Source organism: Thamnophis elegans, chromosome 15, assembly GCF_009769535.1.
Source record: "Thamnophis elegans isolate rThaEle1 chromosome 15, rThaEle1.pri, whole genome shotgun sequence".
NCBI lineage: Eukaryota > Metazoa > Chordata > Lepidosauria > Squamata > Colubridae > Thamnophis > Thamnophis elegans.
Genome location: NC_045555.1, coordinates 28,888,862 through 28,910,160, shown reverse-complemented (window position 1 = coordinate 28,910,160; position 21,299 = coordinate 28,888,862). Strand labels below are relative to the sequence as shown.

The 21,299-nt window shown below is 47.2% G+C and overlaps 1 protein-coding gene across 2 annotated transcripts in view; it reads right to left on the bottom strand.

Moving 5' to 3' along the window:
• Positions 1–598: 598 nt before the first annotated feature.
• Positions 599–21,299, bottom strand: part of ARID5B (AT-rich interaction domain 5B) — a 133,444-nt gene continuing 112,743 nt past the window's right edge. For both annotated transcript variants that reach the window (XM_032231782.1, XM_032231783.1), the window contains 3 exons: positions 20,017–20,114; positions 4,626–4,821; positions 599–3,287 (listed from right to left, as the gene is read on the bottom strand). In XM_032231782.1, coding sequence (XP_032087673.1) covers positions 1,227–3,287; positions 4,626–4,821; positions 20,017–20,114 — 2,355 coding nt within the window. In that variant the 3' untranslated portion in view covers positions 599–1,226. The remainder of the gene's footprint in view (positions 3,288–4,625; positions 4,822–20,016; positions 20,115–21,299) is intronic.

Genomic DNA, 21,299 nt, shown 5'->3' with positions numbered 1-21,299 from the left:
ATGACTGCTAGGAAGCCAAGGTTTCACATACTTTGGAGGAATCTGGCCGAGATTAACCAACCAAGAATTCAAGCTATGGATGGCTAGACTAGCTCTTGGCCAACCCTTCCTTGACTTTGCTTTGAAGAAGCCCAGATCAACCAGGTTCCCTTTTCAAGGGGTTCCCTTGGACAGCAGGATCCCAAACACCATTCCCTTCTTCTAATGGCTGTGGCTGAATATCTGCAGGCCAAGGTTACTGGTGGTGCAAGGGAGGCTTCCTTTGGGAACGCAGGACAGTCTGGCAGCCAGAAGGAGTGCTGCACTTTGTAACCAACCAGCCGGCCTTGAGGACGGGAAAGCCCCGTTCGGCTGCGAAGGGTTGAAGCCGCGCCCAGCAACCCCAGGCTGGGGGGAAATTGGGACTTTTTGATCATAGTTGGCTTCTGTCCCATGAAAGTGGGTGTAACCCTTCCCCAAAAGCTGCCTTCAAAATATAAGTAGAGGAAGAAAGGCAGAGAGAGACAAATGCAAAGTTTAAAAAGCCCTTAATATCTGGAGCCTCCTTTTTTTTTTTTTGCACAAAAAAACAAAAAAACAAAAGGAAAAGGAAAAAAAGTGGCAAATAAAAAGGAGCTGTTTAATTTTTTTTCTTTAAAAAAAAACAGCACATGATACGCGGAAAATAAGAACTTACATAAATTATACAAATGAACTTGACACGGGTCATTCTTCTTTCCGAAGCAGATATGTACAGTCTGTTTTGTGTTTACTTTGTCTGTTCTGATAGTGTTAAGATGAAAGTTGACACAGTTTTTCTATACATTGCATTGATTTGAACTCTGAAATGGTACCCAAAGAAGCAACCCCCTCCCCAGGCTGCCTTTCCTGCCTTCTGGATTGAACTGAAAGGCCTCAAGGCTGCTGCCCGGGGGGTGGGCGAGCAAACCGAGAGGGCCCTTCCTCTGAGTTGGGGCCCAGGGGCACCTGAGCCTTGGCTGCCAGGAAACCTTAACCCCCGCAGCCCTCTGTGCAGCAGGAGGCACCCCAGCGAGGAGGCTCGGAGGAAGCCGCAGTCTGGCCTCAAGCCCAGCTAAGCGGGAGCTGTCTCTCAGTCAGACCCAAAGCGCTCAGCAGGGAGGAGCAAAACCACTGATTGGTTATCACAAATATTGATATGCTTGTTTGCAAGACAGGATTGCGGGCTAAAGGAATGTCATTTGCGGGATGCCGTTTCTCAGGAGCATTTACAACTTTGTGCTCGGGTGTACAGAGGAGAGCTGGGAGGGGGGGAAAGCTGGCTGGGGGTTCAGAGCCGCCAAAGGATAAACGCTGTTGTGCAAAAGGTCCCCGTAGGAGTTGCCCACAGGGGAGGCTGCCGCCAAGTGCCGGTAAAGCTGCTGAGAGCTGCCTGGGGAGGTGAGGAACTGTCTGTGCACCATGAAGGAGTGGAGCGCAAAGGGCTGCAGGGGGGAGAGGGCGGCCTGGTTTTTCAAGTACTGCAGGGGGTGAGAATAGCCGGTTGCGGGCATGCGGCTGCCCAGGCTGCTGCAAAGGGTCCCTGGGTACAAGTTTGTGAAGATAGGGCTGGAGAGGGGGAACTTGTGGCCCTCCAGTGCCCCGCCTGGGGGTGGCCCATGCACTGACTTGCTGCCCTCCACGTCCTGCTCTTTGGAAGGGGCTTCCTTTGGTAAGCGCAAGGGCGAGACTGCTCGGACCTTCTTCTCCAAAAGGCCTTTGTCCAGGTCCTCCAGGCTGCGCTTCAGAGGGCGAGCTGCCCCGATGCCCGGAGCCATGGCTTTGTGACTCAGGACCGGGTGTACCATCCCGTCCATCTTTCTCAGGGGTGGCAGCTTGCAGGCCCTCAGGAGGGGCTCCCCCTGTTTCTTTGGGGCGGAGACCGTCATTGGGGAGACCCGACAAGCCTTTGGATTGCCATCCACGCTCAGAGTCTGGCCAGTCAAGGAGTGGAACCGTGTGGCGCTTTTGCCCTCCTCTGCCCCCTTGGGCAAACCCCGCAAGAGAGGGGCTCCCAAGGTTTTGGTTGTCTGTTTGTGGCCCCCTTTGGGAAGACTCAGATCTGTGGGCTGATCGTCGGAGGATTCCCGGGGGGCCCTGTTCTCTGGCTGGTGCAAAGGAGGGTGGTAGCTGAGCATTCGCCTGTCCTGAAGCTTATGGTGAGGGAACCCAGCAGCGTTTTCCCCGTACATGTCTCGGGGTAAGTACTTGGAGCAGGGCTGATTCCCCAGGTGCTCAGTACGCCTATAGAGGCTGTGGAGGGGAGGGGAGGCATAGAGGTCTGCCAAGAAACCTGGCATGTGTGAGTGGTGCAGGGCCCGCCTCTCATTCATTCGCTCCTTCATGTCCTGGATTTCTGACTTTAGCGCGTAGGATTCCGCCAGGGCACTCAGATGCTGCTTAGAAAAATCACAACAGTCAGAGTCTGGTTTCTTGAGCAGGGACTCGTGTCTGTAGGCATCGTGAGTGGGCCTCCTGTCCTCCGCAGTCTTGGGTTTAAAACTCTGCACGTGTTGGATGACCGATGGCCTGTTGACCGCTGCACTGTCCATTGAATGCCGGGGAGACAGCAGTCCCGGCCTGCCAGACAAGAGGTCGTCCTTGCTGCTGAACTTCTTCTTGCTGATCAGGGGTGGTGGGGAGCCATACGGGGGGTAGTTGCTGCAGGACAGGGCTGCCCCACTCACCTGGGAGAGGAGCTTCTTTTTCGCCAGGGGGGACATGATGCCTGGGTTGCCCTTGGAGTAGAGTAACGGGGTGGAGCCAAACCCGGGGTCCCCATTGAAGGGACTCGGGAGGTCCTTCTCCTTGAACATGTCGAAGTTCTGCACCACCAGCACTTTGGGGCTCTGCTTCAGGGCGCTGTGGATGTCCTCGCTGCCCAACTGATCGACTTTCACTGTGCAGTTGGCAATGTAGTCCGCCATCTCTGGGATTTTATCATCTTCCATCTCGTTCTGACTTGGAAGGGGCAGCTGGAGGCCAGGGAAGCTGCTGAATGGAATTGCCCGGGCCTCCTCCTCTTCCTCCTCAAGGCTGTCTGCAAAGCATGACACCCCGCATAGCTCCTTCTTCGGCTCCTCCTGCAGCTCCTCCAGAGCCGGGCTTCTGATCATGACTTCAGGGGGGACCAGAGATGTGTTGGCCAGAGGCTCCTCCTCTTCCAGGAAGGCCACTCTGGGGGGCGCTGGAGACCCTTCGCCAGAGAGCTTCATGGCTTCTGCTGCAGTCAGGTCCGATAAGCTTTTCTGCAATGAGCCTTCCTGATTCTTCTCTTTGGCCGATGAACCCTAGGAAAAGATTTGGAGAGGAAACGGTGAGAAAATGCCACCAAGACAAGCATTTTATCTGCAGACCAGGCCAAGTTTTCTCTCTGCACACAAAGCCCTTACATTGAAGCCTGCATGATTTTCTAGTGGCCTCCACAAGAGTTTTCCACTTGGGGAAGAATTGGGACTCAGCCCCTCTCTTCTGTCCCACCATGAGGAGCAGCCGAAGCTACGTCCCTGATCTGCGCCTTCAGTGTTGCATGGAAACCTGGCAACCTTCATGGAAGCTCCCCCCACTCCATTAAGGGAGGGTCGCTGCTGCTGTGTTGATGGAGCAGCCCAAGGAGACAGGACACAATCCCAGCCAAATGGATTCCCTTAATCTGTGCTTTAGATTTAAGCTTTTGATGCTACCCAAGGCAGCCCTTTCTAAAAAGAAGGATCTCTCTTAGGGGATCTGGAAGGGGGTCAGTGTGGACCGAGGACAGAGCTGGAGAGAAACTAGGCCAAGAGATTGGAAAAGCTGCCCGGGAGAGGCACAGAAAGATTTCCTACCCTTTCTGGGCAGGGCTGTCTCAGGCTTTCCTGATGGCGTGTGTTCCTTCAAACCAGGGGTGGGTTTCTGCAGGCATTACTGCCAGTTCAGTACACGCTACACACATGTGCGCAGTTGCCTATAAATAAGTCTGTGCATGCGCAGAACACTTTAAAAGGTCTAAAAAAGATGTCGCGGTGACCGGGGAAACGGTTCGGGGGCGTGGCGAGCATGCCGTCCCTACTGGTTCGGAGACCCAGTCGCCTTTTCCATTACCAGTTCCACCGCACCGAACCGGCTGGAACCCACCTCTGCTTCAGACCCTTTTGCTAAGCAGCTCCCCCTTCCGTTTCCTCTCTCCATCCATTTACAGAGAGAGCGAACCTGAGGCCATTTCTTTTGCTTCGCCTGGAAGCAGCTGCCTGGCAACCCTGCGAGATCCCCTTCCTTCCCCAGCAGTCTTTAGGCAGGAGGCCTGCCTGAGCACAGGGTGATGATGGGCTAAGCTAAGCTGCTGTCCTTCTTCCTCTCTTTCTCAGGCCTCAAGAGAAAGCAACAGGAGGAGAGGAATGGCCTCGGGGCCTGAGACGGATGGAAGGCAGGGAGCAAAGCTCCATCATCTTCTCCTGGAGTTGTGCCTCTGCAGCTGCTTTTGAGTTTCCCTGCCTGTTGAGAAGAACGAGAGGCTGGTAGCAGCACGAGAGAGTTTTAGCGTTTTAGTCAGCTCTTGTCCCTAAAGGGAGCCCCCTGGTGATCAAAATGGAGCGGTGCAGACCAAAGAATGAAAAGTTTGGGACACACAAGCCGGGACAGGTAGAACTGACCTCTGTTGGGTCCTGGGGCTTTGGTGCCTCTTCTCGCTCCTTTTTGCTCTTCATATTCTCATGTTTGATGCGCTTTGTGCCCGTCAGTTTTATCTTACTCTCCACCTCCTGAGCCATCTCTTGCTTCCGAGGCTTCACCTGAGGCAACGGCTTATCTTCCTCCCCTTTAATGTATCTTTCATAGGGCAGAATTAACCTGAAGAACAAATCATCAGTCAGTGATGGAGATTCTCACCCATGGGAAGAAACCTGCCTTAGTAATGGAAGCATCCTGGAGAAGCAACGGGACATCCTTTGGGGAGGCTGCAGTTTCTTTGGGCAGCTTGGAAGTCCAAGGTGGGGCCACCACGAGCATTAGGAGGATCCTTCATGTGGCATTAGGGTAGCCAAGGCCAGTTCCATTCCCAATCCCCCCCCCAATGGACCCCTCTTTGTCCTGCTCAACAGGGAATCTGGTTTCTGGTTTGCTTTGCTTTCCATGAGCCCCTCTCCTTTGGTTTCATCCTGGATTTCTAAGCCATCAAAGAGATCTTCCTTTTAAAGAACCCTTTGATGCCATCGTGGTCTACAGTTTTAGGTAAGCATTAAACAATTCTAAAGGGAATTCTTAGCAAAGGGGGTGGTTTTAAAAACTCAGAAATGGCATTCACGCCCAACGTGTTTGTGTTTGTGTTTGTGTGTTTGTGTGTGTGTATCCATTCTGTTGCTCCCAATCAGCTGTACGCTCACTAGACTAGAATAAAGTCTTAGTATGTTACTAGAGCGTTACATCTGGGGAAGAGATTTTGGATCTCTTTTGAGCCGGTTCAAAAAATTAAAATGAGATTTTGAATTGGATCAAATCAGCCTTTAGCAAACAAGTTACTTATTTTCCTGAACTTTGACCCTTTAAGTCAACCAAACTAACCTTATAATGCCATTTTGGGGTCACTAAATAAAGTTGGTTTAGGCACCTATGAGACTTCCCCAACCTGGATCCCCACCAGAGGTGGGCTCCTACCAGTTCGCACCTATTCGGTAGAACCGGTTCGTCAAATCTACCAGACCAGTTAGAAGAGGTTCCACCACCAGTGGACCCGGAAAGCAGGCCACACCTACAGAAGAGGTTCCAAAATTTTTTGAAACCCACCACTGCTAAAGGGTTAGGGGTGCAAGGATCTTGTAACTTGACAGCTTTAAGACTTACATGCTTCAATGCCAGAGTTTCTGAACAGCAACTTGGACCGACCTAAGTACTAATTCATAATTTCATATCCAGTCACATGGGCGGCAAGCCACTCCCATCCGGTCACATGGGTGGCAAGCCACTCCCACAAAGGAGGCCACACCCACAGAGTAGGTTCGAACAATTTTTGAAACCCACCACTGATCCCCACCCATAAAAGTTGGGGCACTGAATTTTTCATCAGCAGAAGAATTATTTGTGTTCTAGAAAACGAAGGAAGGCTGTGGGGATGCAGGGTCAGGTGAGGGACCCCTCTTTAATTGAGGGAAAGCGCAAGAGGAGAAAGACTGGGTAAAAACCCAAAGTTTTTATTTTATTTTTAAATCCCTACCTTCTGAATGGTCCCATTCTTTCTTTTAGAAAATAAATTTTAAAAACCCTCAGTGCTATTTTCCCCCTTCCCCAGTGTGGCTCTTGATCTAAAAAAAGAAGAGTTCCTTCGTGCTAACGAAAGGGTTACACTGACTATCTGGGTTTCAGCATCTGTGATTAAAGTTTTTATAATGCATTCAACATGATTAATGAATTACTCATGGTGGGAATAAAATGAGAACTTTTATATGGCAAACATGTTTTTAAGGCATCTGTGAAAAAAATATACTTGGCTTTAAAAACAACATTAATCTGTTCAAATATCAGACGGCTTTAATTATAGTTTAATCTATGAATTCAAAGTAAAAAATGCTTTTGTTCAAATGCAAATTTTGCTTTCTGGGCTGTTCCAGAATCCACTCCAGACCGCGTGGTTTAGATTTAGATGTCCCAACCCAGAGAGAGCTGGGATTCGCTTCTTCACAATGATAGCATTTCAGATTTTAATAAAGTGCAGCATAATTGATGTTAAATATAAACCTACTTCATGCTCTATTAGAAACCAGAGTCATTAGCTGAGCATGCTCTGCCAGGGCCAAGACAGGGAGGGGGAGGCTGTTGAGCCCAGCCTCTGCCCCCCCCCCCCCTCCAAAGGAGGCCCAGCCCAGGGGAAAAGGCTCTTCAGATCCCATTACAAACTGAGTTTAAACATGTTACAGCTGCTGAAACTGGGAAATTTTCCCTCTATGTAGGCTTAGCAAAATAGCAGGGACATTGCCAAATACTCCCCCACCCCCCGCGGTAAGATTATGGTTACTGTTTATGTAGTGAAACAAGGAGTAAAACAAGGCTGAAAGGGGGGCGGGGGGGGGGACGGGACCGCCCCTCCTGCTCCAAGCTCTTCCTGAAGAAGCAAAGGTGGGGGGGAGGCTCAGTTGCTTGCAGAGCAATATTTATCTCTTCTCTGCCATATGTTAAATATTTAAAGAATCAGATTTAGTCAAAACACTTTTTTTTTGCAGCAAGATGTGTTAGCGCTGCAGAAAAGATTGTTTGACTTGCGTTGCCATGGGAACGTGCTGCAGCCTCTTTGAAAACTTCATATTCGGCTGATAAATCAGCAGCCCAGCACGAGCACGATCACGGCAGCCCCCTTGGGGGTCCAGGATCCCTCTTCCCAGACCTGCCCACAAACCTTTCCCCTCTGGCATCTTCCGATTTGGCCCCAGCAGCCCCAGAAATCCTGCAGCCTCTTTTGCGGTCATCGCCAAGGGTGGGCTGCAGCATCCCCCCCCCCCCCCCCCCGGGAAAGGCCAAGGGTCCCTTGCCTGGCTGGTCCCAGGTAGATGGGGATTGGAGCGATGGGGAATGGGCAGACGCAGTAGGAGGATGGCCCTGCAGCATCCAGACATTGCGGTGAAGCTCCACTGGAAAGGAAACCTGTATGAATATACCTGGCTGCTACAACTGAAAACGCCACGGAGCCCCTCCATGCAGTGGTGGATTCCAGATCCCATTGCAACCGTTATGGTGCAACGGGGCCCGGCGTCCCCCACATGCATGCATCCTTACCTCCACGACGCTCCAGCTGCTCGGTGGAGCGTCGTGCAGGTGCTGTACGCGCCGTGTGCATGCGTGGAAGCGCCGAAGAGCTCAAATACAGGTGAGGAGCTCAGATGAGCAGATGGGCACTCTGGAGCACCGTACCAGAACGGTACCCAGTGCTCCTGGCAGGCACAGGTACGCCTGTACTGGGGCGTACCGCCTGTAACCCACCACTGCCTCCATGACAACTGTAAGTGATGAGGAGATTTCATTCTAGGGCTAGAATTTCCACTGTTTGCCTCTCTCCTCCCACCCCTTTAATCTCTTTTCTCTCTCTGCTGAAACCCAGCACAGTTACTACAGGATGTGCGATCTTATCATATCATTATTAGATGCTGTTACAATACAAGCATAATCCAGTGGATGGGAGACTCAAACCTCCAGCTGCTCTCTTAGTAAAACACAACACCACCAACATGTGCGCGCGTGCGCGCGCGCGCACACACACACACACACACACACAGTCTCTCTATAAGTCAATATTGCTCAGACAGGAAGAGGGCAGCGCTCTGCGTGGAAAATGCAACAGGCCTGAAATTAGCAGCTTGATTAATTTCTGTGTCATTATTGTCACTCAGCTGAAGCCCGACATCAACCTCTGTGCAAAATAAAAGGGACCATGGCAGAAATAAGACCATTCACAACCAAGGCAGAAATAAACCAGGAGGGGTTTGCATCTCCCCTCACCCACCAAGTCATAAGAAGGGATCACAGCAAGGTTTTCATTTTTTATGTTTTTCTTTTTTGGGTGGGGGAGGGGGGATATTTGGGGTGATTTGAAATAATGTATTTTTGGATTCCAATTTTAAATTTGGTAGGAAACCATGTTTCGCTGGTTCAGCATTTTGATGCTAAAATCTGCTGGTTTTCTGTCTGTTCAAGAGGAGCCCTTCTGTGGGATCCAAGTACACCCAGCCCCAGCGTAGATTTACCAGCATGGAGAATCGCTAGAAAGACCCCAATATTTGCTCCCAGGTTACTCCCAGGTTCCATTTGGGTGTGTGCTTTTACCCATAACAGCATTATAAAGTACAGTTCCTATGTTTAAGTTAATAAAATGTATTATTGAAGGGATAATTGCTGTAACTAGAAAATGTAAACAGCCACACATTAAAAAAAAATTTTTTTTCCATAGGTAGCAGATTTTGGAACAGCACGGGGCAATTTTTTCTCCTGCAATAATAAAAGAATTCCAGTCCACAGCAGAAACAGTAGGGAAGCCTTTGCTATCAACTGAGCTGCTGATTAAATTCAACGACTATGAAAAGCAAGATTATCCTTTGCAAAAAAATAATAATAATCATGGCAACTTCAAAAAAATCAACACAAGCTGATTGAACAAACTGGAACTGCATTAATCCTCACTTAATGCAGCGATAGATGACATTTAATTGCAACTATTTCCCCCTCCCTTTAAGGAATAAGGAAAAAAAAAACCCTGTGTAACTGAATGTTGGTTTAAATAATGCAGCTTCCCGTACTGATATAATGAAAAATTCAGCATACGCCTCTGCAGCAGAAGTCAGAGGTCATCAAATCTATTACAGTAATGTAAGTCATCTGGCGTTCTGCCAGGCTTTTGGAAAAGAAAGGAAAGAAAGAAAGGAGAGGGGAGGGGAGGAAAAGGAGGAGGGCACCTTTTCTCTCTTACCTTCTCTCAGCCTTCTCTCTTACAGTGAGTGGAATAAGACAGACCAACAGACAAAACCAGAGAAATTGCAGGAATATGTCGTGTGTCTGTGTGTGTCTGTGTGTGTGTCTGTGTGTGTTGCTTCTCCAGTGCCAACAGATCATTTTATGTTTACAAATTCTCTGGGGCTTTTCCTTAACCTCCACCAAAAGCAGAAACTTCCCATTAAAAACATGGATTTCACGGCATGTCAAACATGTCTTCATGTTCTTCCTCGCGTGGGAAAAGGGAACTCTTGAAGAGGGCGTGTGAATGTGAGCGGCTCATACCCCAATTAATGCTTGTGCCACACAACTGATCCGGAGTCAAACTCTTTCCCAGGAAATAATAGCATGCAGCTCTTTATGGAAACCATTGTACACACACACAGACACACACACACACACCAGCATTGGCCAGCCAGGATCCTTGGGATTCGGGCTGCATGAGGCCAAAGGAGGCCAGCCAGAAACCATTTTTAAGGCTCTTTGGCAAGGGACAAATGCTGGAGCCGTGCCAAGAGAGCCTGGCTTTGCAGCAGTTCCCATCAAAGGCATTTTAATTGCAGAATGAAAAATATGACCATGAAGGCCTTTGAGTCAGTGGCCAAGCTTCAGCTTCATCCTGGCTTCCAAGGGTTGAGGAAGACAACTATTTGAAAGGGTTACGGACCTTCTAGGCCAATCAGAACTGGAGAAGCAGCGGATTTGCTTCTGAGTCACCAATCAGGGCAGGAGCTGCATCAACTCCAGATCTGGAAGAGTCTGCCGGCGGTGGTCACTCTGTGGGCCAAGTCTGACATCTAAACCTGAGCCACCTGCTAAGACCTCTGCCGCGATAACCGGTCCCTGTAGCTTCTTGCATCAAGGAAAAATATATAAACACTAGAATTCAGTATAACAAATGGAAAGATGGTAAGGCAGGATTTCAACTGCCTCTGGAGGTAATTATTTCTAAGAGACAGAGATAGCCGTATGGACATAAATAATAAATCATTAATTATCCCCATGGAAATGATCCAAACCCTTAGAAACCGGATTAAAAAAGCAAAGAAATGTAGGTGTTCATTACTAGACATCTGCTTGCTCGAAAGCAGGGGTGCCAAACTCAATTTCATTAAGGGCCGCATCAGGGTTGTGTTTGACCTTGTGGAGGGGACGAGATGGGACTGTGGTAGGTGTGGCCAGCTCAACGTCATTCCTGTTGGGGGTGCCTGTGGCAGCCCAAGTGCTGTGCCAGCAAATGCTGGCTCCCAAGCTCTGTTTTCGGCTGTTGCAGCCTCTTACAACCCTCTGACACTGAAATGGAGCTCAGGAGGGGTTGGGAGAGCTTGGGAGCCAGCATTCGCTGGCAGAAGCACTCTGGTCCTTCGCTGTTTCCAGGGTGCCCCCCCCCCCGGGCCAGATCTAACTACCCCCCCCCCAGGCCGGATTCAGCCCCCAGGCCTTGAGTTTGACACCTCTGCTCTAAAGCATTCCGACAGGGCACATCTTGCAGATATGGAACAACAACAGATCGCTCCTTCAGCACTTGTTTTGATCTTATAAAACAGAATCAATTGGGAGATACCAGCGTTTGATCATTTTCAGTCGGCTGTACATCTTCCCTAATCCAGAGCTTTTAGAGATATTGATTTCAGCAGCAGATAGAGACTGGTCAACCTGGTCTGAGCTGGAAGCTAAGCAGAATCAGGTCTGTTCTGGGCTTGGATGGGAGATCATCATTCCTTCTCAGAGACTAGTGGATATTGTTTTAAACAGATTGGAAGATTCTTGGGATACGAGAGTCTGCTTTAAATAATTGCATTCTTCCATCACTAGATATTTAATTTTAATTTTTCTTTTTGTACTTATTGGTGAGGGAAGGATAGAAACATACTTTCAGACCAGTGGTGGGACACGACCGGTATGCGTACCGGTGCCTGCTGGGTCCATCAAGTACCGTTCCTGCCCACCCATCCTCACCTGTATTTGAGCCGATTGGGGCTTCCGTGCATGCGCACGGAATGTACGGCGCCTGTGCAACGCTCCGCCGAGCAGCTGGAGCATCGCGGGGGGTAAGTATGCATGCGCACACTGTGCGTATGCATGTGGTGGATGCCCAGTCCCATTGCACCATACCGGTTGCACCGGGATCCAGAACCCACCACTATTTCATACTGTTCAATAGTTCTTTCATTAAAGCATCCATTCCTCACATAATTGAATTTGTTCAGTGGCATGCTTGATGGTACAGTTATTTAATCTTAATGTTAAAGCCCTGGGGACAGAAATGTAAGTTAGAAAGCTTCTTGTTATTTATCAAAGTGGGACAAAACACCAACGCAAAAAATCGATCCTCCAGCTCTTGCTTGCTGGCGAACTTCAGCCCATTCCAGCAATGGCTAGATGGAGACAGGGTCCTTCTCTCAGTTGGTGTCAAAGACCAACCCAGTAGAATCGGAGGCGTGGACTGATCAATACATCTGCTTTTAGTTAATAGGCTTTTGTTGGCCTGCTTTTAGTTGCCTAAGGGCACCATGCAAGAAGGCTGGAAACGCCTTCACTCAGTAGAGTATCACCGGACTTACCTGTTGAAAGATGGGTTCACCGACAAATGCGCGCTCAACAAAAGTGCGCCGATGAAACCGTGGCGAGAAAACCGCGAGGTCAAAATCGCACCAATGAATGAGCGCAGAAGCGTGTCGACAACAGTGCGCCAACAAAAGCGCGCCTTCAACAAAGAAGTAATAACAACCTAATAACCCTAACCCTAATCCTAACCCTAACCTAACCCTAAACCTAACCCTGAACCTAACCCTTACCTTAACTTAAATCGCGCTTTTGTGGGCGCGGTTTTTCGGTGCGTTGTGGGCGCGTTTATGACATCATGGTTTTCTCGCCGTGGTTTCATTGGCATGCTTTTGTCGTGCGCGCATTTATCAGGTCACGGAAAGATGCAAAGATATTCGACAGTAACACTATAGCATGACAGTGTTTAAATTCTTTCCCGTGATTGGTGCTGTGGTATCAGAAAACCATGTTCAACTTCCTAATTCTTAAAACATTTCTTAAAAAAAAAAAGAAGAGCTGCCAGCTTGGGAATCAAGAGACAAATACACACCCTGACCGCCGCCCCCCGTCTATTCTGCTGTTATTCTTCTCCATTCCCAATTTTATGCAAGATTGCCAAACCATATAAAGTATTTCATGAAATAGCAAGGCTGCATTCAAATGCTGAATTCCTTAGGAGGAAGCCCTGTCAAATCTGGACAATTTGCTTCAAGCAACTAAATGCTCTTTCCTGTGAGCCATTCGGGATGCCGGGCGCCTTCACCCAGATCTTTTCTTTGGCAAGAATGTGGAAAGGGTTGCCATCACTTTCTTGCAGGGAGTTTTTCAACTCCCTATTCTAGAGTTATCTCTAAGACCTTAAATAAGCCAACTTTTTGATCTGGACATTGCATATTCAGTTCCTTCAGCAAGGAACAATATGTCTTAATAGTTCTTTCAGGACTCAGTTTCCCTTTCAGCCCAGCTTGGTTGTGTGAATAAAACTGGTTGTCAGAACTGCTGTCTCATGCCTGTGTTTTGCATTCGCTAGCTACCAGTCTGGGACAGGGAGCTGGATGGGAGGAGTGGGGAGGCTAACAACTCATTGTACCTTCTAGAGGTACAACTTCAAAGTCAGACAGCACGGAAAGGCATGTGCTTCCCAACTGCCTAGAAAAGACCATTCCCAAAATATTTTATCTGAATATGATTGGACAATGAGGGATCAGCCACAGGAAGGGACAAACAGGGAAAAGTTCACTGGGAAGCTTTGTTACCCAAACTTCAGTTCTGGCTTTGCTGTACTGCAATCCACTTGATCTCTAGTAAAGTATACCTTCCACACCGAATGGAATCGAGGATCATTCTTACTTAAGGGACTAAGCTGGAGCAGGACTGACACCGGTTGCTGTTCTTCTGCCATCTAGGATAGAGTTCCTGCTTCACTTGTTGCAAATTCTTAGTGGCTCCTGGTCGACTTCTCCTGGAGTTCACTTGGTGCCCAAACTCTTCCCTTCTCCCAGGGTGAGAAGAATGCTGGGCACCGGAAGAGGGCAGATGGGAAGGCCTCCAGCCTCTGCTCTAAGCTCTTCCCTGCTGATGTGCAGGGCAAGAAGCCTCTTGCTTAAAGGAAGCTCTTTAGGCCACAAAACCCGTGGAAGCAGTTAAGAAAGGACCAGCTGTTGACTGTGCAGGGAGCCCCAGGTTCTCCCTCCTGCCTGCAGATCCCAATCCAAATGTTTAGGATGCTTTAAATAGGAACACTGCCAACCAGCCCTGGGGCTTATTCCAGGAAGTGGGCAAAGGACATGAACTTCCTTGAGTGAGTAACATTCCCAGGAGCCCCAGATCCACAGAATGCTAGCAGAGAAGAGCTGTCAGGTGGGATGGCAGCATTATGCAATAGGATTATGTGGCCGAAAATAAATTTGCCATAGTGCGAAGAAAGGCCTCATCTAGTTAAGAATAGAAATATTCAGATAAGAGAAGGAATTTACAAGCCACTAAGATATGTGCAAACAAACTGAGGTTGGACGTGCATTTTGCAGTCCTAATTCATAAGACAATTGAGATATTTTTCCTTTAGTATGTTCTACGACCCAACTCAATAGGGCTTATTCAACAAATCATGAAATTGTGGTTTAGCATGAGGGGTACATCTCTCCAGGCGGAATTCATGCACAACCAAACCTTAAAACCACAAATGGGAGAAACCTACGCAAAAACACTGGCCCTTCCCCTTGGTCCTTCCAAGAATACAGAGGGGCATCTGTGCGGGTCAGCTTGGCCTGCCAACCGCAATAAGTCGTGGTGGAGAAGAGAAATGAAACACCAAACTTTCTCTTGTCTTGGGTTTTAGGGATACATCGTGAACGTGACTTGAAATTTCCCTCAGAATTCCAATAGGCATCAAGCAATTGAGGTCTGCAAATCAATACACTTCATTTTAAACATCAATTTCAGTATTTCAGATTTGACAGATGGCATTTGACAGTTTTCATAAGTTGGCATGCAATGGCACTTAGGATTTGACAAGATTGATAACTGGTGTGCAATAGTATTTAATGTTTTTGTTTCACTGTGAAGAACTGCTGTTTGACAGGATTTGGGAACTGGCGTGTGACAGCATGTAGCATCTGCTGCTATTATTATTATGGTTGGTCACACAGTCATCCAGATGTCCAGACTGGACTAGGCATTTCTGTCCAACTCTCGAGTTCTTTCTGGACCTGGGAGAGGTTTAGGTTTAGGTTTATTGGATTTATATGCTTCCCTTCTACCAAGGACTCAGGGCGGCATACAACATAAAAGAAAACACATATTACAAAAATTAAAAGGGATATTAAATAAAGTATTTAAAAAAACCCCAATTGATATTTACAATAAAAATTTAAAAATTAAATTAAAATTAACAACCAAATTAATCCTATATTTTATTCTATTCAGGCCAGGCCGGCTTGCTGGAAAAGCCAACTTTTTAGGGCGCGTCGAAAGGACCGGAAGTTGGGGATTATGCGAAGCTAAGGGGCAGCTCATTCCAGAAGGAAGGCACTCCCACAGAGAAGGCTCTCCCCCTGGGGGTCACTAGCCGACACTGTCTGGCCGACGGCACCCTGAGGAGGCCAACTCTGTGGGATCGCACTGGACGGTGGGAGGCTACTGGCAATAGAAAGAGGCAAGAGGGGGATGTTGGATGGTCTTAAAGGTGTCATCACAGGATATAAGTTTTTCTGGGTAAAACTTGCCTTTCGCAATTGACTGATCATGATGTTGTCAATGCTATTGATATTCTTATTGATTTCATTTACTACGTTTGCCATGAGATGCCAATAAATGCTAAGCACTTAGACCAAATACAGTGTGAGATTTCATGAACCAGTGTGCCTATGACAAATGAGAAAGGCAAAATGAGCCATGTCAAATAGCTGAAAAGTTCGGCTCCTCTTGTTTCTTTCCTTCAAAACTTCTGGATATCATTCCCACCCTTCATCCTAGAGGGTGGAGGGGGGAAAAGGATGGATGGACAGATGGTGAATCACATGCAGTCCTGCCAGGCTCCCTTCAGTGCAAAGAGGGGCATCTACTCAAGAACAAAACCTTTGGGGTTCCTACACACACACACACAAACACACACACCACAGCATGGACAAAAAAAAATCAGACATGTATTAAGTGTAATGGATGAGTTTGGTAGCTTTAGAAATTGATTGATTGACTGATTGAATGAATGAATGAATACATAAATAAATAATATGGAATTTGCATCATACATTTTTATGTCTGTTTTCTCCACAAAAATTGATCCTTGGCTCTATAATGTATTGAATCATTCCAGGCTTGCGGATTCCTTCTTTTAGCAGGATTACACAACAATATTGAAAGTCCATGTAAAACTACAGAATTCCTCCCTAAGAAGGGAAAACTTTTCCTTTGACAGAGTAACTTTTGCCATGTGCTTAGGGAAAGGCCAGTGATACAGTCTTAGCTTCAGTATTTAGTTCAATTCCACTATTGATGTCAGAGGAATCCCAAAAGTTTAGGCTTTGGGCAAAAGCTTCATTGTTTGGGACAGGCGGCTTCCTTATCCGCCTGCTACAAACATTTTCACCAGAACTTTCTTCTTTTCATTGGATCGTGGATTTGGTTGAAATTCAAAGAACAAGAGATTGAGCTTGTTTGAATACCGTAATTTTAAAACACATGAGACTGAAATGTTTGATTAATGGAGTTCAGAGGCCTAACTATTGATACTGTACATCTCTGCAGGTGTTGACATACCTGCTGAGGTAGCTTGGTGCATCTGGGGATGCTGGGGTCTGTCTGGTCGTGCCAGCCCGCCTTCACCTAAGGCAAGTGGGGGGGCAATTATGCCGGCACTTGAAAAATGAAACCACCCATTTTGAAGATCTGCTGAGGGTGCTTATTTGAACCAGCAAACTAATAATAAGGGTTAATGGGAGAGGCAGTTTCTGTAAGCAGGGCAATAAAGATCAGGCTAGAAATAAAACCAGAATGCTTCCTTCCTGCCTTCCTTACAGGATTAGCCCTGCAAAGTGGAAAGAAACAAAAGGAGATTTTTTTCCAACAACCAGTTCTCCGAACTGTTTAAAAAGTTAACAATTGGTTCTTCCTGAATAGGTGCGAACTGGCTGAATCCCACCACTGCTTCAGAGCTTTACAATATAGCTTTTCTTTCCCTTAATTTACAGTTCGTTTAGAAATGTTGAGCTCCCAGATAAATGACAATTCTTTCTTTATAATCAGATAGCTGTTATGCTATCTTTAAATCTCGGGGGGGAGGGGAGTTCACTGTTTATTCAGGGAAACAAAAGTTGATTCTCATTTTGCACAGAAGTCCAAGAAAGGGCCCTGGAAGGGACCACATCTCATTTAGTATCACTTTTCAGATATATTACCCTGTTTCCCCAAAAATAAGACCTCCCCCGAAAATATTGCAACACAGCAGCACCCATGGGGTGATCATGCTTGCTGCCCCCTGCCCCTCAAAAATAATAAGACCTCCCCCATAATAAGGCCAAGCGCTTATTTTGGGGGTCAACACGGTAGGCTGAAAAGAATAACACAGGAATTACCAGCCATCTTTAGTCCTTGCTAAACCAGGGATAAACCAAGGTGGGCGGAAGTTGTGAAGGGTGGCACATCAGGATGCTCTGGAGAGAAGGAACCCACCAGAGCAACTTCATCCTGCAAAACAGGCAGCCCTCTGGTTGGCCTTAGGTGACCGCAAGGGAGAATTAAAGTCACACAATCAACATAGTGCCTTTTTGAAAGAAGGCGGGGCTTAGCAGTGAGAAGACAGAGTTTCAGGCTATTCCTGAAATTCCCCTATTCCGAAGGAAATTGGTCGGGTTGTTTCGGACCCTAGCTGTCCCGGAGAGACAGTGAAAGGTTAGGGGAGATCCAGTGACCTCAGAGATGTTCGCAAGTCTCTGGGGGGCTTGGAATTTAACCCCTTTTGCCAGTTCCTTCTGGATTAGCTGTAAACTAACCGAAACTGCAGGTTGCCCCTAAGAATGATGGAAGTGGCTTCAACTGGTAAGCTGATTTTATAACATAGTGCCTTTTGCGCTTTGTGGATGTGGAATCGGCTCCTCTCTGGAAGAATGCATTTTCTACCTAATAATACCAGGTCATCCCCTAAGCTCCGCATTGGCAACAGGAAGGGCAGTAAACACTCAGTTCCGTTCAGTTGCCCAGCCTCCACCCCTCAAGGGATTATGGGGTCATTAAAAGAAGAGGATGATGGTCACCTGTAACCCAAGCACCTACATAGAGTACTAAGGCACCACAGGCAACAGCTGGTACCAATGCTGAAGCCTGACAAAGACGGAGAGGGTGGAAACCCAAACTGGGCCACCAAAGACTTTTTGGTGAAGACACTGACTGAAGACAATCAATAGCAGCTGAAGCCATGATTCCACATTTGTGGAGAGTAAAGGATTCCATAGAAAGGTCTGCGGAGCGACCTGCACTTACACTCCTTAAGAAGGGCTGCAAAAGGTCCAGATGCATGCCCAGAACAACACTTAGGACACTCACAGCCGTCGCACTGCCTGGTTTTAAAAATGAAAGTGTTTACTCTGTCACGCAGCCACAACAGTGGAAACAGGAATACGCCAACAAAGTGTTCCAAAACCCAGCCTCTCTGGGAGCAGAGCAGAGGCTGCCTCCACAATCTAGGCTCTGTGTGTGTGTGTGTGTGTGTGTGTGTGTGTCTTTCTGTCTGTTCATAATTTGAGGGTTAAAGATGGCAGAAGGGGAACTAAGAGGAGGCAGGCGGGAGGGGTGGGGAGCTACAAGCTGGATAGGCCATGATTCCTCCCCCTTTCTCTTAATTTTGGGCAGGAAGCCGCTGTTCTTCAGCCTCTGGACTGAACCCATCTGCAGGTTGGGGGCTGCTCCCTCACAATTCAGAGAATTAAGAAGATGCCAAGTCCCACCCGGCTTCTTACAAAGATGCGGTAGCATCTGGCAAGGGTCCCCCCCCCCCACAAGAGGACAGGCGTGCTTTGTCCACCTCCTTCCTTCCCCAACAGCTTTCCTGACTCCCCTCCCTGGGTTGCACATGGCTGTCCTGGGGGTCTTTGTCCAGCCCCTCACCGGAGCCAGCCCTGCTTAGCGGGGTGGCGGGGATCCAAATAATTATTGACCAATCCATTCCAATGTTCATAACCTTGTATGTGAGGGAGGCATCTCCTCTTTTATTCAGTGCATGAAATCAGTTGGAGGAAAAACTCATGAAAGTGTGGACTCTAATTTCCCCTGGAGGTGACAGTCCAGGGGTGAATGCCAGCAGGTTCTGACAGGTTCTGAAGAAGCGATAGCGGAAATTTTGAATAGCTTGGAGAACCGGCAAATACCACCACTGGCTGGCCCTAGAGTGGGGTGGGAATTGAGATTCTGCAATATTCTTCCCCCGGGAGTGGTAAGGTAATGGGGATTTTGCAGTATCCTTCCCTTGCCCCGCCCACCAAACCATTCCCACCCAGCCATGCCCCACCTGCCATGCCCCAGCCACAGAACTAGTAGTAAAAAAAATTGAATTTCCCCTGGAGGTGACAGTCCAAGGCTGGCCCCAGATAGGAAGGGCTCAAAATCCCCCAAACCCAAAGGGCACCAAGAGGCATCCCAACCTCCCTTTCTTAGTGCTGGGCAGCCCTCTCTCCCAGCTCTATTTCCCAAGCAGACTAGGTTTCCACCAGAACATGACAATTGCCCTTGATGGGGACTAGCACCTATCTTGTGCCAATGGGTCAAGACTTGGGGAGAGTACCCCCCCCCCCCGTCTGGCCGGTGTCCCCTGTGGAGAGCTCAGACCCTCCAGCAACCAGTTAGTGATCTGGAGCATGAGATCCCATTGTGCTTTCAGAGCTTGAGAGCGGGCATGTTTTATTAATGGGCATATTTTTTTTTTAAATTCCTTTAAGAAAGCAGCACAGCCGTATCATGTTGTCTGATGTATGTTGGATACCCAGCTTTGGAAAGTGTTATTAACTCAGGGTATAAAATCAATGCTTATAAAACTGCAAGTCTCGCATTTCGAAAGATAAATGGCTGATAGCTACAGAAGGAAAAAAGAAAAAGGAATATGGAACGGCCCCATCAATCTCAATTCACGCACACACACACACACTCACACACCAGTGTAACAAACAAGCTAATTGTTGCTTCATTTACATACATCCGCATATATTTTTTTCTGAAAGGCAACCCAGAGCCAATCAAATCTTTAAAATATCTCCCATTGGTGCCCTGTTGATTATCTTGCTTAATTTGTTAGAGCTTCGGGCTAATAAAAGCTTTGGAGAAATGAAAGAAATCAGAGCAAGCCCTTTGTTTTCTGACTGAAGAAACAAACACGGGTGGAAATCAAAGCCCATCAAAGGATTGGGGCAAGGAAGTCTTTGCAAGGACTGGAGAAAAGAGCCTTCCACGCTCCTCCAGCCAATTCTGTGCAAACGCCTTTGAAGGATCCCCAATTGAATTGTTCTCCTTTATTAGACAAGCATTTCATGGCTGCTCTCTTACCTTTCATAATGTCTGCGTGTGCAAGTCGCTGCACTGGTGCTCCCAGGGTTTCCACCTAATTCGTCATAAATATGTTTCCATTGTCGACGGGCTGTGATCTGCAAAAGTGGCAATGGAAAATTTGAAAGATTTAATCTTACATCTCCACAGAGTGTGTGTGTGTTTGTGTGTGTGTGTGTGTGTTGCGTGCAGCAAAAAATGTACATGTGAGACATATAGGACAGCAGGAAGCACAAGCCATAACGCCACTAGGAGAATCAGCTAACATGGATCCCTACAGCATACAACATCTTGCATATTTATTTCACCTACCTTCTATTTTTTCTGGAATTGCATTTTGTTTCTGTCTCTTTAGTAAGCAATCTGATAATTTTGTGTATGCAATTTCTTGGGTAAAAAAAAAAAGCATTCAGTCACTGAGAGCATTAACCATTAAAATGCTTTCAGAGAAATCTCTTGGTAAATTATGAGCATGAACCCCAAACTCAGCATAAATAATGATTACAAAATTATTTTATTGAGTTAATGACAAGGAACTACAGCTGGAAGCCTCAACCCATCACATTCTCCAGTAAATCCATCCAGAAATACAATTTGTGTAACTTGATACAAGCTGTTTATTTTCACTCATCTGAGCTAGTAAAATATATAGATCAAACTGTAATGAAATCTAAACTCTCTCTGAGATTAATATCTGAAGTATGTCCTAGAATTGGCTAAATAAAAGAAAACAAACATCTGATAACATTTTAAATTGCAAGCTATGGCTTTTATGCGTCCAATCTTTGTACAGGAAATAGGATTAACAGAGAAACAGATGGAAGACGTGGCAAAAGAACTGAACGGGTCTTCATTATTTTATACAGTCCAAACTGCTTTAAAATAGGACAGGAGAGGGGGGGGGGAAGCTTTGATAGGAGGCATGCGTGACAAAAGAGGGAGAGAGGAAAATGGAGAGAAAGTGATTTGATGGGGAGGGAATTCAGTTCTATTTTGCAGTGGGTCTTGCAGCTCTGGGGAGCAAAGATTGTGTATAGTTAAAGGGGGCTGGCTGGTGCTGTTAATCAGATCAGAACCAAAGGAAATTGATGCCCAAAGTTGTCAAATTGGCAGAGTAGGTAGATGTGTGGGGGAGGTGTTATAATTTTAACCTAAAAAGGAGATGAAAGGAGGAGAATTAATTAGTACTGTTACAGAACCCATACATTTCCTGTTCTGTATGAAGATAAAATGCCTTCTTTGCAAAAAGCAAGCACCAGAAGCAAAAGAAATGTTACTTGGTA